The sequence below is a fragment of the Anguilla rostrata genome, chromosome 14, assembly GCF_018555375.3.
Source record: "Anguilla rostrata isolate EN2019 chromosome 14, ASM1855537v3, whole genome shotgun sequence".
Lineage (NCBI taxonomy): Eukaryota > Metazoa > Chordata > Actinopteri > Anguilliformes > Anguillidae > Anguilla > Anguilla rostrata.
The window spans coordinates 20,095,979-20,115,009 of record NC_057946.1 but is presented as its reverse complement, the minus strand read 5'-3'; the positions used below and the strand labels follow the sequence as shown (position 1 = coordinate 20,115,009).

Genomic DNA, 19,031 nt, shown 5'->3' with positions numbered 1-19,031 from the left:
GCTTTCATTGTGTTTGTTGTGCTTTTTCCCATGTTCCCCTGACAATGGAACGGCAGCACTGTGAAAGCATAATGAATTCCCTCTTGCTTTAAGTGTTTTAACCTTGATCTAGGAATGTCAGACCACCTCTTAATACTGTCACACGGCACTAATACAACGTAATCACCTTAGGTGCTAGACAGAAGTTTCTGCTGCTATTTTTGAGGGCCTTGTCATAACTATGGCAATAATGAAATTATCGGAGGCCACAAATTTTAACTAATATAATTAAAACTATACTAAGCGTCATTTCCAGGAAGTATTTTAAGCATATAATAAAAAAAATTCTTAGAATTTCATTTCAGTATTAGGCACTGGATGTGACTGTACATTTTGCTGTGTGAATTCACCTGAAAGAAAATTGCAGTTATTTCGTGATTGTATTGACGCAATTCCCACCTTTAACTGTTGTAACTTAAAAGTAGTATTTTTATAACATTTGGGCAAGAATTTCACAATTTATATTCACCTTAGTGACAGACTATATACGTCTAAGCCAAGTACCTCTACCACTACTGTATATACAGAGCTGGGGTGGACCATTTAAAGTGATGTATTGCTTCAAAATTTGCATTTGTTTCCCTAATTTTGTCAGTCAAAGCGGGCCAGTGATTTACAGTAGAAGTGCACTCGTCCAACATCAACAAGATAAACTGAGTCTGATAATCCTGCACTTCTCTCTCTGGCTCAGGGGTATAAATATAAATCTCTGCGAGATACTCCCGTGGCACAACGGGCCCGCCTCTTCCAAAGTAATCAGATTAGCGTCATTTCGGTGGATGCAATATTCGTACGAGAAAAGGCGGGGAACAAAATCAAACCTAGAAAAGCAACAAAAAAAAATGTATTCTCTGTCAACTTTGTTGGTCAACAAAATTTATAGGTCAAGTTTGGTCAAGAGATAATCAATATGGAACAATTAAATGTAGTTTCTATTTAAACAAACATAAACCATCTGCCTCCTAGAGCACTAGAGCTAGAGGTTTAATCCAGATTACGACTGTGGCATAGCTGCTGCTGCTGCTTTTTTTTTTTTTTTTTTTCCTTTTGGCCTCTGTTGTCTGCTGTCAGAGTGCCCTTGACTACGCAGCCAGGCAGCCGGCTTGTTAGACAGGCTCTCATTGGGTTTTCGCTGCTCGGACACCAATCCAGGGGCGCAAGAGAAAAAACGGGCGTTTTTCTTTTTTTTTTCACCAAAAACATTTTTGATATAAAAGTGAGGTGGACCCTTGAGGCGCGATGTCTTTCTTCCTGAAGAGTATGGTCAGCAACCAGGTGAAGAACCTGGGTCTCGGCGGAGAGGAGAAGAGCGAGGACGCCGCCCCGGCTGACCCCGCCGCCGCCGCCGGAATGACTCGGGAGGAGTACGAGGAGTACCAGAAGCAGCTGGTGGAGGAGAAGTAAGTCACCAGCCTGTCCATTTGTCACAAAATGGAGGTGGGAGGGTACAGCAGAATATAGAAAGTATAACGATAGAGAGCTCTGTTTTTGGAGCTTTACTTTGAACATTGTAACTGACTTGCAAACACATCACATAAAACCCTTTCTAGTGAAAGAGTTCATTAGACAGGTACTCCAGTGAAATTTATTTTTATTTTTTTATTTTTTCCAGGCGTTTAGGCCAATATTCAATGGTCTGTTCGGTGTTATTTTCTTTTATGGCTACTGCTGGGTCTAGTTTTAACAGCTCAGTTTTTCACTCCACAATATAATTTCTTTTGTTTTTCATCTCAAGGTCACGATACAGCCATTGTGCCCAAGCACAAATTAATCACAGGGAATTCACAAAGCTCCATTTGTCGTTTTTTCAGCAGAGAATTCTGCCTTCAGAAAAGCATTCCTATCCCCTAATCTTCCACCATGGTGGTGCATTTTTGGTTTTGGGATTTGCAAGACTAGACTATTTAATCCAAGCAGCGCTGACGTAGTTGTGGGAACAAGCAGCAGCGATAGCAGGTATTTATGACTGGGGAACCTGATGTGATAATGCTGCTGCGTGCTCTGGAGGTCCAGAAAACCTTTGACATGACATCTGCCATGCCCTGAGATCAGCCAAGCAGCAAGCACCGTGGATCACGCAAACATGTCTGATATTATGCCTCTCAGCCTCATATTAACAGCCAGTCAACTCAGACGGAAAAGACAAAGCCCGGGGATTGTTGCATTGATCATTAATCTATTTATTTATTTTGGTCCAGCAGGCATTTGTATACTTGAGTTCAGTTTAAATGTGTGAATAAAAATAATTAGAAAGTCATTATTAGAAAGTCACCTTTTCATAATTATTGCACTGTGACTACAGAAAATATATATATTTATTATTTAATACAATCAGTAATAAGCACATTAAAAGGTATTACATATACACAGTAATATCAGTGCAGGGAAACAGGGATCCAGGTGAGATGTAAAATGGAAGTCCTGACAAGTCCTTAAGAATTTCATGGTACTTCTCACAAAGAGCAAGAGTGTTAATCGGAGCGTTTTTGCCTAATCTCTAATCTGTTCCTGTCAATCTTATCCTCAAGTTTAATTGGTTAAAAATGTATGCCCCTCCACTGAGAGTTCTAGCACAAAATGGCTGCCATGCATTACATGCTGGCAGCTTATCAGGTGCTACCCTCTCAATTACAGTAATAGTGTTTTTATAGATCTTTGAATGAACTTAGCAGTGTAAAAATTAAACGGCATATCAAATACTATATTATATTGTCTATTCATTTAAATCAAAATAGACTGATTTATTCTTGCTTTGATAAGATGTGTCTAAGGTGTCACTTAAGGCCAAGAATGTAACACTTCAAAGAGGCAGCCAGTTACGGTCAAAAGACTCAAATTGTCCACATCCATGAATTGTCATAATTTTAATATCCAATATGATTTCTGTCAAGCAAGCAAACACAATGCCTTCTGGTAGTGTCAACGGCAAGTCATACTTAGAGACACAATAAGATTACACTGGCTGAGCCTCCTAAGTTTTTTATCCATGCTTATGTCCGAACCAAAAAGGTTCATGCAATTTATGCAGTCAAATTCCATGGAGCTAGGAGAAAAAGTCATGGTTGTGATTTATTATATTGGAAGTAGATATGAGGGGATCACTTTGTCACAAAAAAAGTTAACACATTTTGCCAACAAAGTCCCTTCATGTGATGGCTGGAGACATATACTGCACCACACTGAAACTGTAAAACTGGTTATTTGTTTTGCTCCCCAGTGTACACACTATGGAGAATTTTATTTTCCCCAAAAAGCCCAAATTAAGTAAAAAACTGGAAGATGTGATATTACAAAAAACATCCATTACTGTCATCCATTGTAAGAACCACAATGTTCAAGTCAAAGGCAAGATGCATTGTTTATGTTAGTTAACAAGAATAGTGACGGCAAAAGCAGTAGCCTAAATATTATCGGTTAAAATCTCATGCATTTCAAAGAAAGCTATGGTGCTGGGTTTGTAGTGCTTATGCGGTGAGTTTAGTATCATTTTAAACGTTACAGGTCTGTTACTGAATGAGTTGTACATCTGGTGTCTGACGTATTAAAGCAGCGGTCACAGGAGGTAATGCAATCAAATCTCTTTTTCACATTCCAGGATGCAAAGAGATGCTGACTTCTTGCATAAGAAAGCTGAGAGGGCAACTTTAAGGACATGTTTAAGAGAAAAATACAGGCTACCGAAGGTAAGTATAATATATATATATTTGTGCTGATCATTGTTCAACTTAAATGCCCTAGTTAAGAAGTTTACCCAGATGTCAGAGGTCTAATTTGCAAGAGCCAAAGGCTGTGTCTAACCCCCGTACAGTGTCCTGAGTTCAACTGCATACAGGAAGGAAAAGATACACAAGTAAGGTCAGAAGTTTAAAGCAAGAAAAAAATAAGGCTTCATACTCAGGACTTGCAGGTCCCACATGCAAGTCCCATAGTGTATCCTGACCTTAAACTTGTATTTAGCACTTAGTGGAGGTGTCTGCATTAGCCATACCAAACCATACCATACCATACCATGCCATTAGCCATAACAAACTGGAAGCATTGAGTAGCATGGGAGGCAGAACCATGCCCATGTATTTGACTGACTACTACATTTCTAGCGAACTCAACAATGGAAGGAGTAGGGAAAAGTATTAGCACAGATGAGTTAGGCTGTTGACTTTAAACACAAACTGATAACGAGTGAATACTGATTGATTATATGGACTGTCCACACTAAAAGGTTTTTATTTTAATGTGATTACATTATATTTTGATGCCATAATTGTTTCATTATGATGTCATATAGAGCATGCTCAGTTATATTAAACATTCCATTTAATGTAAATATTGGAAAATATCATTCAAATAGCAGTGAGTTTAGGGCTGTTCAATATGGCTATGTCTACACCTTAGTCTGATAACCATTACAAGTGATATACTGTATGCCTGGATTCCCCACTGTGTGAACCCTGTATGGATCCAACAATGCAATCTATTAGCTTAACAATGGGGGGACAATTGCAACCAAGCAAGAGTTTGTAGTAGTACACATTCTGTAGAAGAACAATAGTTTGAGCCATTGGCAAGCCAACTGAAAACCCTACCTTGATGCTGTTGTATGCATACAGTATTTGGATATGTAATGTATTGCTTAACTCATTGGTACTGGTGCATTTCATTGAGATTCATGAGTAATATTCTTCCAAAAATGTTACTGTTTTTAGTAACTGAAGGAGGTTTTGCTTCTTTGTGTTAATTCATGCTTCATCTGTGTATGAAGTATATATTTTCATATGTGAACTATGTAATGTTATTGTTAAACAATAAAAATAATTACTTAAAAAAGACAAGTGTAAAAAAAAAAAAAAGTACAAAAATGCTTAAAATATGCTGTTCCTGTTATTCTGATTTTTATATAGTCTCCTAAAATGGATCTTTCAAACACAAAGAATTTAAGAAGATCTGATGGGTTTTGATTCAGCCATTGACAGAACCACAGCACAATATATTAAAATGCCCCCTTGAGTGGCATTACAGTAAATGGCAATATAGTTAAATCAATTCCTGGCATAACAAGCACAGGAGGACTGTTCTTCCTCTACACTAGTTTTCATCCACTCACATACTCAAGTACAGCCAAAATCACACTGTGTGAAAAACAAATTAATATATCTGTAGATAATTTTCAATGAATATATGTGTTACATATGTATAATATGTATAAACATTTCAAAAGAGACTAAATAGAGCTCAATGCATTATTATAAATCACATGCTCAAAGTATAGTTGCATTCTGAGAAAGCTTTCTAAATCTCGATATGCCAACGCATGGCAGACACCTGGCTATCAAGAAGTATGTCTTAAACGGATACATTTTTGTAAACTTGGTACATTGTCTTGTGGGTGACTCATACTGCTTTTAATTCTTTCTGTAGTAATGAGCCTCAGTTTTGTTGGTGAATCTTTATAACTGACCATGATAAACCTCACGTGACTTTGAGCTTTATTGCTTAAGCTATGCACCTCACACGTCTTTTACTGCACTCATTATTGAAAATTATGCCTGAAAGACAATGCCAGATGGCGAGCATCAGGAGCTTCACACTACCACCTTTGCCCTGTCTCCTCTGACTCATGATGTGATCCTGCATCAGCCTTTCAAACACATCAGTCAGCATGTTATGAATGGCCTGTTATCAAGCAGCCACTGAAACCTTAAGTTATCCCAAATATCATTTGAGCTACAATTGTTATCAGCTTTGATAAATCACATCTAATGGCTCATATGTATATACCTGTATATTATAACCTGATGTTTATGTGGTCCTACATTTGGAACTTCTCAAATAAAATGTGCATTAGGACAAACGCATAAAATACCTATCGGTTGTAAGAACTCTATGGTGCTGCATGGTCTCCATATAAACTGTGCTTTTAAATGTCCTCTTTTCCCAGAGTGAGCAGGATGAGAACATGATCCAGATGGCAGGAGATGATGTGGATGTGCCAGAGGAGCTGCTGAAGATGGTTGACGAGGACGCCACAGAGGAGGAGGAGAAGGACTCCATTTTTGGTCAGATACAGAACCTTCAGAACATGGACATGGACCAGATTAAGGAGAAGGCACAGGCCACCCTAACCGACATGAAAACCAAGGCTGAGGAAAAGTGCTCCATTATGTAACACAAGAAACAGCTCCTGCCAGTCTCTGGATGTCCTTTTCCCCTGGTTCATGGGCAATCAGTTAAGCCTGACAGTATTTTTTTCCAGGCAGGTACTTCAAAATAGCCAGCCTGGATTTAACCTCTAAATTGATGTTTTAATCCATTAGGTTTTTGTATAAATTGTCTGAATAAAATGTTTAGATTGTTTCTGCTTCTGTTAATTTGATCATTCCTTTCCACAAATAAATATATGTTAAATTTTACCCATTGTATATGCAAACAGGTAATGTTTCGACAGCATGTAATTGGCTTATTGATGTGACACCATAAAGAAATGTGTGATGTGTGGTTGACAATGACGGTGGCGCTGGTTCGCTTAAACAACAGATCACTTTGAGAAATCGCTGTTTCTTCTTTGTGAAGTTGGGTACACAGCAGATCTGCCAAATCTATAGTACATTACAGAGCTCTGAATTAAATGATGAATGTAAAATCTGAAAAAGACATCAATTGAAAGGTCATATGTTCAAGCCAGTAGGACGTGCATTAGCCTTTGCAATGTGAATGATTGTGCCCATTGTCCTTAATAAATTAATTAATTTGTGGATCACGACACTTGCCTGTCTGTACTTTATAGCATATACTTCAATAACAATTTTTCAACCTTACACCAAGCACCAAATTAGTCTGTATATTGTTTTGATATCATTGGTTGTGTAGATAAAACCTTAAAATATTATCAGACCAGCCTTCCATAGTCACAAAAAAGACCATTCTCAAATTCCCATACATTGGACCTCCATATATGTAAAAACATATTTTTGTTACCAGGGCACTCTTGCCTTACTACCTGGAAAAAGCAACCACAATATGAACAAACAGGCACATGCCAGCTAAGACACTGGTCAGATCAGCAAAAACACCACATAAAATTAACGACACAGTTAATGAGCAATGGATTATGTTCAAAATATTGGGGAAATGTTTGTTATTCTAAAAAAAACTGAGAAAAAAAAATCACATTATTTTCCAAAAGTTTCCTTATAAATAAAATGCAATTCCACTGTAAGTTCATCTCAGCTCTAAGAAACTATTATCCTGTTTCACTTAGAAAGTAAGGTAAAAACGAACGTAAAATATATTTGTCACCCATCACTGTGGGGAAAGGCAAAGATCTCTCAAATAAAAAGAGACAAATGGGAGTTGACCTACATAAATCAGGCAATGATACCAAAAAAAAAAACTTAATATGCTACTTAATACTACCAGCTAAGGCAATAATTAAGAGCTTTGATGCCAGCAGAACAGTAGCAAACTTGCCTGCTAGAGGGCGCAAGTGTGTCTTGCCTTTCTCACTCCACAGTGATGAAGATGGCTCAGGAGGTAAAGACAACTCCAAGGGCCATAACTGGAGAATAACAGAACTTGGTTGTATCTTGGGGTCATCAAGCTTCCAAATTAACAATTACTGTAGATACCAACTCCATACAATAGGTCAAAGTTACCAAAAAGCCTTTTTGGAAAGCAATCATCAAACCTCAGCCCCAGGAGTTCTTGGCATGGCATGGCATTGGTACTTAGATTGGCACCAGGTGTTATGTTCAGACCAAAATTCAGATCTTTTGTCACACACCGGCAGTGGTTTTGGTATGGAATAAAGGATGCATTTTCAGCCTCAGATCCACTGTAAAATGTGGTGGTGAAATTTGCTGTAACAGTTTACTCAGAAGCCTGGTTACCTCTGCAGGAGGCTGAAACTTAGTAGTACTGAAAGGGGATCTTCTAGCAAGATGGCGACCGCAAGCATCAATATTCAAAGGAATTGTTAACTGATCGCAAAAGCAGCATTCAGAAATGTAAACGTGGTCTAAGTCGCTCTGGATAAGAGCATCTGCTAAATGCCTGTAATGTAATGTAACATGAGCAATGACCATGGATGGATGGAAAGGTACTGTATGGAGGAAGATCCTATGACTTATGCCAGAGGTGCCAAGGGAAGTACTGGAATTAATATAGTTGTGTTGTCTCTATTTACCTCAGTAAACAATTTTTATCACAAGAAATCAGTTGGATTACAATAAATATCAATGCTTATAGCAAAGAGACTAAATTTTGTCACTCCATACTGATCTATTTGTTATATTTGAATGTTTTCATGTAAAGTCGATGATGGTTACAATGGCAATACCAACCAATTAGAGTAAATGAAGTAACTTCTGGTGATTAATCCTTGCTTAAAATTAGCACACAAGCTTGAGGATCAAAATTGCATCCAGGAAAATTAGCACAAATCAGTTTAAAGGTTACTTTTCATCATCAATAATTTCAAGCTCATCTGCATGTTCGGTATGCAGAGCAAATGTCTCCCTAATTTAATAGGTCATCCAGTTTGGGTTTTGTTTTTTCGTTGGTTGGAAAGAAATTACATTCTTTTCAAATAAAAAAACATGTCATTATTTCATGTCCTTGACTCCCAATAACACAAGAATAAGATAAAGAATAGCTTTTCAATGTAATTACATACAGGATTCAGATACTGACGAACTGCTGCAAACAACAGGACATCATACACATTCAGAAATGTTTACTTTTTCTGAATAGCAGGATTTCTAAGGCAACAGTAGTTCTAAAACTAGTTCAAGTGCATTTTGACTATTTCAAATCACTCATTCAAAATAATGAAAGGAGAAGCGAAGAGATACTGGTCAAACTGATTAAATCACATAGACCTTGTTAAAAAGTAGCTGGTATAATTTACAATAACCCATGTTTTCCTTGCTTAAACCTAAAATAGATTTATGAATGGAAGACAGGTATTAATTTACGCAATATTACATTTGTTGCCAGTCTTTTTCTGTTTGGTTTTAAAATATTTCAGGATATTTTTTCATAATTTAGAAAATATGAATTCTGAAATTGCAATAATGCAAAAAAAAATGTAAAATCTACAGTAATGTAGGAATATTTAATCTTTTTAGACATGGTTTCTTCTGTTGACACAATACACATCTTATAAAGCATGGGCTGTTCTTCACAGACTTGATGCAGAACTGAATTCATTAATTGTCCATACAAGAAACAATTAAAGTGAAGTCTCCACTTTTTTCTGTTTTCAGCAGCAATGCTAATTACCCATAAAAACATTATTTTCAAGATATGTAAGCACTTCAAATAAATCCATCAAAATACTCAAAATAGTCACATGACCAATGTGTACTGATTCCCATTTACTACGTGCACATGAACTCTACCCCCATATCTCATTTATAGGGTTTTAGGATGGGGTTATATAGAGTAATCCAGAAATTATTAAAATTCCCATATTAAATGATTTTTTAAAAGTTTAAAATGTTCTAAGAATGGGGTACCCAGCCCTACCCAGTCTTGAGAGACATCCAACAGGTTTTCAAACAGCTCTTAACTACTCAAGATTCCAGAGTTATTCAAGTACCTTCATCTAAAAATTAACCCTTTAGGGTACAGATTACACAGGCTAGCTAAGACACTAAAGATTTGATACGTTATTTTATATAGTCGCTCAGTATGATAGGTTAGTATTGCAATTGAATGACATCTTTTTAACCATTGAGTGGTAAACGTGCCCTTTAGTTGCTGGATGCCATTATAAAACTCAAACTGAAAACAACAACAGGTAATGTTGCAAACTAACACTGAATAGCATATAATGCACATTTACAAGTCCAGTACTGGTCTCATTATAAGTGAATGCTTGGTGAGAGCATAACCAGCAGGTAGACCCCCTTTTTTCAGAAGGAAAAATGTAAGATAATAATTTGTTTTATGGTGACCAGCTGAGATATTGCTCACTGTTCATGTTCTTATCTTTGAGATAACAAAATACATGTATTTTTCTCTACATTGAGTTATTGTGTCATTCCCACAAAAATGTTCTTCAGCGAAGTGTTGCACAGCTTATTTAAATTAATTAATAACACTTGCAACTTTATTTATTGTAGCCTGAATTTGGTCCAAAGTTCTCAATCTGTCTGTGGCCTGGATGATCAATGCAATATATTCTTACTGCACCTGTTCATGCATATAAGCTTAGAAGTATGAGCACATGTTGCAAAATACTGTAATTAATACTTTAAGAAACGTTGTTTTGTTTGTAACATCCTTGGAACTTTGGTTTGTTAAATATTGGTTAATATTTTTCATGTTTCAGGATTAAAATAGCTTAGAAGTATTATTTTGTTTATCTGTATCAAGGGCACAAACAATTATAGAGGGTACTGTACTGTATATGAAAATACAAAATATCTGATATGAAAGAAAAAAATATCAATGGCATTTTCCCAAGAAATAATTATGAACATTGTATCACACCAACCAATCATGCATATTTTCAAGGACATAAATTATGCTGGAATGAGGTTATGAAGAAAGTATTTTTGCCACTCGGGGATAAAAGAAACATGTGCTTTTATGTTCTGTGCATACGCTCCCTCACTAATTATTCTGAAATGCACAATAGCCCGAACATGGTTCATTACTACCGCTTAATTAATGACACTACTCTTTTGTTTTCTTGCCGGCTGAGTATGTCATTTCAAGTCTTGTGAATAAAAGAACAGCACTAAAAAGCTTCATTTGACTATGAAAGAAAACAGTTCAGCAATAAAGTTGTAAACATCATGAAACCATTAGAGCAAATTTTTCGTGAATTCAGGGATTGAAAGTCAACAATATCTATTCCAGTTTTTCTAATATGGAAATGCATAAGCAACATGACAGTACAATCACACGTGACTACTATTATCCTTTTGCTGTGAATTTCTAGGGATAGAGCAAATCATTGCATAGCTTAAATTCACATTTGTTGTAGATACTGTGTCCAGAGCAACCAAGGCACGAGTGGATTAAGACAGAGTTTTAAAAATAAAAGTTTTGAGTGAGTGTGCCTTAAAATCACATGAAACCGCAAAAATCAAAAGATTTCAAAACGAATAAAGCTCACAGCAATTAAACTGAAGCTTGATTCAATATTGACCTTGAATCGAGGATAGCACGTGTAATATTTAACAGGACCATGTGCATGGCAGTACACATAGCTTAAATCCTGAGCTGACAAAGGAGTACAGTAACTCAGTTGCCAATTGCGGAATGAAAACAAAACTATTTTCAAAAGGTCTGACGCTACAAAAGGAAAAAACAAAGTGCACAGTCATCTGTGGGCTCACTCATATCGACAGTAATATGCATGGATACGCATTATTCAAAGTCTGAATATTTCAGTAATATAAATATACTTATAATTATACATATAATACGTTAATATACTACAAGTAAAGCAAATATAAATATTCATAATATAGTTATAAATATACTCAAATATACTTAATTACTACTGTATGACAGTAAATAATATTCACATTTTACATGAACCTTTTTTAATTGTAGCCTATCTTTATGATGACAATACAAGGAAGGTATGCAAGCTTAGAAATGATTATAAATGTGTTTTTAAAAGTAATCACATAGTACACCACTGCAGCTGAACTGAATATGTGATTGTTTCCCCATCATGCTCTTATAGGAGTGTGGATGCACCAATACAAACTAAAAGTGACTATAAAGCAGGGGTGGGCAATTCTGGTCCTGGAGGGCTGGTTTGTATGCAGGTTTTTGTTTCCACCAATTTCCCTGGTTAAATTAGCTAATTGGCTGTATATGTGAATATTGGTTCACTTGTAGATTACAGTAAAATATTTAATTTAGTGACACGAGAAAAGTCTTTAGCTATCATGTATGTTCTTATCAACAAATGAAGCTAAAATGTCAGATGGTGTAAATGTTAGGGCTAATTAATAATTAAGTCTAGAAGTTGGCACTAAATCCAGAAACAGATACGACCCTCATATGCTGTAAAACATAACAACAGGTGTGAACAGACCACCTCGATATCTGTTTCAATCAAGTTTTCTTTCTGTGTCTATTTTAGCACTGTTTGAGCATTGTAAAAAGTACAAAAATGCAGAAATGTGTATTTGGTGTAATAGGAATATTCAATTGTAACTGCAAAATGACTCAGTATAAGCTAGTGAATTGTCAACAATCCATTAAATTGCATCCTCCTTTTGTGGTGCATCATATTTATAGCCAACCCACCCAAATGAAATTATTCTCTAAGATTAAAATGAGTTAGTAAATTTATCTTTTAATTGCTGCAATCAAGAAACATTGTATGTGTCTTTTTCCAATTCCTTTAACTTAATAAAGAGTAAATATGAGTGTTCAGTGAAGCTCAGAATAATAATAATAATAATAATAATAATAATAATAATAATAATAACAACAACAACATGGATGAACAAAAGATTAACCTCAATATTCCAGAGCTGGCCTTGAGTCTGTATAGCCACAATTTACCGAAGAGATGTATTTAATTCAATTTACTGCAATATTTCGTTGAATGTTGCAATGTTAGTGTTGCAGCACTAGGCAACAATAAACCCCAAGGTGTGGGGAGAACACAATAGAAGGCTCCACAGTAATTAGAATGTTTGTCTACGTGAATATACATGACAATTAGCACAACAGGAATTATATTTCTATATTCTCATTGCGAATCTCACACATGGTCAGGCAATAGCAAATGCGATGAAAAACGACAAAACCAACTGAACAAGATCCCCACTTAGAATACATTGTTGATTTTAAGAAAACAAAAGCCTCGTAAATTTCTCCTCGCGCGTTTTTGTCCTTTAGAGCTGTTAAAGCTTAAAATGCTCTCCTTATGTTCTGAACACTTATTCAGTCAGTGGTAAACCATGGATAAAATCACCTTCAATAATTAGGAGAAGCTAAATAGTTTTAAAGGGCATTAACTTTTTAAGAAGAAAAAACCTAATCCCCTTAAACAGCGTGTGGGCAAGGGATTAACAAACTGCTGTCAATTTATGTTTAGTGCTAATTACACATATCCCTTCAATATTGAGGAAGTTAGTAAATTCTTCCAATTAATTGCACCTATAAATTGCAGTCAGATTTTTGAATCTCTAATAACCACATTCTTGCCCCCTTAAATTATTGAATGGTGCGACAAAATACAAAATACGATAGGCCGATAGTCAACATTACTTGTCTATTATGTTCCACGTTTAACTGAACGTTTTCGATTACACTCATCTTAAAGTTTGATTCGTCTGTCTATTTAGACGTCTCACTATGCCATTGTATTATTTAGTTCCAATAGCCAAAAAGTAAAAATAAATAAATAAACAATTTTCTTTTCATTTTGACGTGTCTCCATATCATTGTTTTAAAGCAGACCATAGGCTGGTTCTGCAGAGGACTATAGGATGTTTTTAGAATAAGCGTTCTCTATATTTGAACAGCTGCACTTGCGATTTTTGAGAATGCAGACGATTATTATTATTATTATTATTGCTGCGAGGTAGGCTAAGTAAAAATATGTTCCCGAAGTAATTTTCGGATATAAGGCATTATATTAGCATACACTACAAATAATGCATCGTTTTAGGCAGTCATCTGTCCTTGAAAACTATATGGTTTTCCGAGTCAATTTTAGCGGAATTGTTTACTAGATGACCAAAAAACGTGATGTGCCCATCAGTATAAATGTAACAGCTGTTACAATTATGCCGCCTCTGAGTTGCTATAGCAAACAACATGCTTTTGTTTTGTTATATGTTTACGAAAGGCCAGCAAAAGTGAAAACTAGAGGGTTGGTACCCAGGGAGGTCATGGAGAGGGCTTCACATTTAGAGATTAGGGACAGTAGATGGTGTTGAAATACATCTACATATCGTCCTTTTGGGGAGACCTTAGGCATTGAAATTTTTTTTAAATATTTGTCAAATAAATGCATTGTACTCATTATAATTTTTTATTTTTTAAGTTAGTTCATTGTTTGATGTTAAGTCTGTTCTCCTAATTTGCTTGCTTCGCTGACATCATTTCCTGGATGCTCCAAGTAATTAATGGCAAAGAAAATCACCGAATTGGTCAGTAGGCGACAATATTTGAAAAACCTTACTTGGGTGTTAATAAACAAACAAATATAGCTCTCCTCGACGATTTGAACGTTTACAGAACTCACTTCATGTAAAATACTAAGTTGCTTGTGCTGTTCGTGAAATGTTTGCGTTTGTGTTTTTTAATAAATCACGTCCCATGCATCATGATAGGAAATATGTGGCTGGTCTCACGTTACCATTGGAAATGTGTTTCCTTGATTAACATTTAGTACGTGCATAAACACCTTCCGTACCCGCATAGGACGTTTTCATTTAGGGACACAATTATTCCGCCCTGGTGTCACAATTATACCAACTAGGTTGTATGGATGAAACATAGGACTGTTTGTACTTCGGTTTAAATTGTGACCGACTCGGTTAAGTTATGATCGGGTAATGACTAATGACATGTCAGAGCTGCTTGAAGTAAAATTTCATAGTGCTAGACTAAATATTTTCTGAGTAAATGAGCAAAAACCAAAAACTGTTACAGTTATACAGACTCACCCCTATAGCCTATACAGTTTTGTAAGCTATAGGGGTGATTCGCTATACATGTAACAAGTTGGCATTTCAAAGTTTATCTTTTTGTATTCAATGAGGCTGGAAGAAAATTAAACTAAATTAACTCATAGGAAAACATTAGAATCTGTAACGACATGATACATTTTGCAATCCTTTCATGTTAATGCGAGCTTTCGTCTCTGCTGTGATGTAGCCTATAGGCTAATCACGACTCATTGATGTTGGATGCGTTATGATTAAAACGTCAAAAGTTAATCCTGTATGGCATCTTGCAATCTGCATCCTGACTGAAATCCTACAACTATGATTTTATTCCACCTTAAAGTCTAATCTCCAGTCGCCCCTCTTTTTGCAGACCATCGTGATGATGACATGTGTAAGAAAAGATTGTCTAAAGATTTATGTAAGGGGGTTTATAAAGCTCTGTTTAGTTATAGTCGCCACAAGAAATTGGGAGGAGTTAGCATGAACTCATTTGGACAATGCTAACCTCTCAATCCAAGGGCTAAGGCAATCTGACGTCCCTCGACGCGTCGGTCGGGGCTGTCATACGGACAAAGGGTCTTGGTCGAAGGAATCCTTTAAAAAGCCAATGAGGCATAGCCTAAGTTCTACATTGCGGCTCAAGACCATGAACGAGCAGAGAAGGCGTCGGTGTTGCCAATAAGACACACGATTGCCATCAATTTATGATTTGTAAGATAAGATTTTCTTACAAATTTTTAAATTTCGTATATCAACTGGTGGGAGAAAGTATTTTATGACAAAAATATCGGCAGATAATCACTGGACTAATCAATAACCTACAACTACAATAGTTGTCTATTCTCACATTTGCTTCCATTACGTTGTGATGCTTTAACAACGTATGCAAGTTTTCGATTTTCTACTTACTTTTGAATTTAAAATTTTACCCAACACATTTTCGACATCAATGCGGTTTCTTGGATCATCCGAAGAGATGGAAGAACACCTTTCGCCTTCCGGGCGCTTAGTTCTTAACTCAGGAAATCCATCCAGGATTCACAGCATTGAAGCAATTTTGGGATTTAAAGACGAAAATGTATTCCATCAGTCATTTTCCTCAAATGCGACAACCAGGCCCACCAAAGACACAGAGAGGAGAAGGAATTGCAAAATGTCCACTCTGAAGAAGGAGCATGACACTGAAAGTTTTGAAAGTGAGTGATGTTTATGTAGCATTCTGTACTGGGATCAAATCATTGCTGTGACGGGGTATTTACTCTTCCTGTATTTCATGTAAGTTCACGTCCCATTTTAACTATGCTACTCCGTCGCTTTTAACAGCCTATTAGGCTAAATAATTAACCAACTGCAGTCAGATGCATGCTATAGGGATTTTTCACCTGTGCCTTCAAAACACAAGCATATTTGATTCTTAGTCTTGAAACAGTTTCTCGATTACATTTACCTCATAGTAGTATTACCATAAAATAACTTTATAGCTTCTATGGCTTTATATAGGCCTAACTTCTTTTTATTGTCAATGTATTATTTATTTGCCTCTTTGTTTCTCTAGCGAGCTTCTGTTGTACTAGCAATACGGGGGCGTCTATCAGTCCAGCTTTACCTGAGGGTGAAGGTAGGCTTTCCGATGAAGAGAATCCGAAGAAAAAGCACAGGCGAAACAGAACAACATTCACCACATTTCAGCTGCACGAACTGGAAAGAGCCTTCGAAAAGTCGCACTATCCTGACGTGTACAGCAGAGAGGAGCTCGCGTTGAAGGTTAATCTCCCAGAAGTCCGAGTTCAGGTAGCCTATAGGAAAGCATATACACATTTATGTTGTAATTAGTAAATAATTTACACCCACGCACTATGGGCAAGTATAACCTATACGGTGTTCACGTAAGAACATTAACATACAGTAAATTAAGATATCATGCTTGCAAATGGAACATTTTAATAGCAATAGCATTTAAAAATGTGCTGAAATATAGTCAGGATGCTTTTGAAGGTTGTATTTCTTAATATGATTTTTAAGTGATTCTTTTTGAAAGTTTGATGTGGTAGATATAAAAAGACAAATAATAATAATGTATGTTATTATTGTTGTTGTTGTTGTTTTAATAATAATTATACTTATTTTATTTTATGTTTTTATTATTCTTTCTTGAATGTGGGAGTTGTGCCTTTAAGCAAATATATAGCATGCTGCCCAAATTTAATGGCTTTCTCTAAGGATCACCAGTGCTGCCTATGTTGTGATGTGCTTACCTAGTTATAGCCTAGTTGCTACAGCAGATTCAACAATATTCTAAATTCTAGCCCAAAGTGTGTCTAGTAGCCTAAAGACAGATATTATTATTATTATTATTATTATTATTATTATTATTATTATTGGTTAAGCAATAACAGATATGCACAACTGCTGAATCAAAGGACAATGCATTACACTTCAAGAGCACAGTTTGACTAAATAAACCTGCTTTCTGTGATCCACTCTCAAAACAGATGTGTTAAAAACAATACATAGTGTCTCATTTTTAACAGACTACCATGTCTTGTTAAGGACAAGACATTTTGTGATACTTTCAACTCTGTCAGTGTTATAGTCTTCCTTTAAAGTATGTTGGATACACACAAAAAGTGTGTTGGATATTAATGCATCTTTTTTGGGATTGTATTTTGAATGGTAGTCATAGGCCTACTTAAACAAATGTTCTGTAAATGTTATTACAGACAGATAAATTTAAGTAAAGTTTATGAATTCCATTTAAACATTGTGCATAATTTTATTGCATAGGCTACAGCAAAAATGTTTTACTTTGCATGGGTGCTAAATTTAATGATCTCGTTTACTATTTTCAAAGTTAACCAAAAAAGATCCAGACACAAATTACCAAATGTAGCCAGAACATGGTGAACACCTGTCTAAGACAATACTGAAGTCCATGTAAAATATTTTTAAAGGAAATAAAAAAATGAAAAGATTAAAGTGTTGAAAAGTGAAATGGCCTTTGTGTAGTTTTCTTGATTCTATTTGGAATCATATCCACAGTGTGTGTCCATCTGATTGCAAATTATGCTGTACAAAATGGCTGCTTTTTATTACAAATTCACTGAATTGAGGATTTCCAATGGAATTTATAGGTGTGGTTCCAGAACCGGAGAGCCAAGTGGAGAAGGCAGGAGAAGCTGGATGTGAACACCATGAAACTGCAGGACTCGCCCATGATCACCTTCAACCGTTCGCCTCAGCAGAACTTTAACTCCACCAACCTGCAGCTGGAGCCATGGCTGAGCCCCCCCATTTCTACCCCCACCTCCATCCAGTCGCTGCCCGGCTTCATCAGCCCCACCCAGGGACTCTCCAACAGCTACACTCCGCCGCCGTTTTTAAACTCCTCCTCCCTCGGACACGGCCTGCCGCACATAGGCACCATGTGCCCCCCGCCCCCCTACCAGTGCACAGGCTTCATGGATAAGTTTCCCCTGGAGGAGTCGGACCCCCGGAACTCAAGCATCGCGTCCCTGAGGATGAAGGCCAAGGAGCACATCCAGTCCATTGGGAAGACGTGGTAGAGGGCATGGATGAAGGCCATTTTACCCCCCCCCCTTCCCCCTCCATAAATCGGCACATGTTGTGCTGTGGCAATTCAAATCAATTCCCCCTCCAAGACGTCATTTTCACTCTTTTTTCAGAGGATTTTGTTTTTTGTTTTACTTCTCCTCTGTGTTTTGGTCCATTGGAAACTGTACTGACTTACAAGAGAAACGTTTGTTTTGATATTTATATGAAAATGGAAGGATTATTATGAAATTTAGTGAAGAACTATTTTTGGGTTGCTGGAATCTGTGCTGCCATTGTGAACAGTCTTTCGTCCATGGCTTCTTGTCTCATTAATGAGGATGTGAATAAGAGGTGAATTATCATGCCCCCTACTCTCTTGCTTTTTTCAGCCATATTTTTTCCATATTGTTTTTATGTCATCAGTATTATAGTCACATGAGCTGTTTGCAAGAACAAAGTTTACTGTAATATTAATTATTTTGGTCATTCATCCAAAAACCTATTTTTTTTTAATCATAATAGTAAATTTAATGTAATTTAAATTCATTTTTAACATAATCACATTCCTTTCTGTTAAGCAAGAAATTTTTTGTAAATGTACATTACCAGATGACCATTAAATATTTCCATCAAAAATCGAAAACCTGCTTTTCTTTTTTCAGTTCATACATTTATTTTTTGGTTAATGTGATCAAAAAGGGTATCAATTTGAGTACAAAAAGACCTTTCCAGTGTACATCCAATTTAAGCTTGGGGTTCATTTTCAAAAGAAGACAATTTGTCATC

At 36.3% G+C, this 19,031-nt stretch overlaps 2 protein-coding genes and 1 long non-coding RNA gene across 3 annotated transcripts; 2 read left to right on the top strand and 1 right to left on the bottom strand.

Annotated features, from left to right (window-relative positions):
• Positions 1-898: 898 nt before the first annotated feature.
• On the bottom strand, positions 899-16,438 carry LOC135238837 (uncharacterized). Its single transcript, XR_010325219.1, has 2 exons — positions 16,300-16,438; positions 899-1,425 (listed from the first exon to the last, which is right to left on the bottom strand). It is a non-coding gene; the product is annotated as an uncharacterized LOC135238837 (long non-coding RNA).
• Positions 1,279-6,793, top strand: cplx4a (complexin 4a). Its single transcript, XM_064306942.1, has 3 exons — positions 1,279-1,439; positions 3,635-3,722; positions 5,975-6,793. Exons 1-3 carry the CDS (start codon positions 1,279-1,281, stop codon positions 6,200-6,202), a joined length of 477 nt encoding a protein of 158 aa, XP_064163012.1. The 3' UTR covers positions 6,203-6,793.
• Positions 15,177-18,752, top strand: rx3 (retinal homeobox gene 3). Its single transcript, XM_064306940.1, has 3 exons — positions 15,177-15,889; positions 16,249-16,484; positions 17,825-18,752. Exons 1-3 carry the CDS (start codon positions 15,577-15,579, stop codon positions 18,254-18,256), a joined length of 981 nt encoding a protein of 326 aa, XP_064163010.1. The 5' UTR covers positions 15,177-15,576; the 3' UTR covers positions 18,257-18,752.
• Positions 18,753-19,031: the final 279 nt, after the last annotated feature.

What these genes read in the sequence shown, in the direction of transcription:
- cplx4a (XM_064306942.1), top strand. Translation starts at nt 1,279, where the DNA reads ATGTCTTTCTTCCTGAAGAGTATGGTCAGCAACCAGGTGAAGAACCTG. An exon ending in AAGCAGCTGGTGGAGGAGAA is followed by an intron (nt 1,440 to 3,634) that starts GTAAGTCACCAG and finishes TTCACATTCCAG; the next exon opens with GATGCAAAGAGATGCTGACT. An exon ending in AAAAATACAGGCTACCGAAG is followed by an intron (nt 3,723 to 5,974) that starts GTAAGTATAATA and finishes CTCTTTTCCCAG; the next exon opens with AGTGAGCAGGATGAGAACAT.
- rx3 (XM_064306940.1), top strand. Translation starts at nt 15,577, where the DNA reads ATGCAAGTTTTCGATTTTCTACTTACTTTTGAATTTAAAATTTTACCC. An exon ending in TGACACTGAAAGTTTTGAAA is followed by an intron (nt 15,890 to 16,248) that starts GTGAGTGATGTT and finishes TTGTTTCTCTAG; the next exon opens with CGAGCTTCTGTTGTACTAGC. An exon ending in TCCCAGAAGTCCGAGTTCAG is followed by an intron (nt 16,485 to 17,824) that starts GTAGCCTATAGG and finishes TGGAATTTATAG; the next exon opens with GTGTGGTTCCAGAACCGGAG.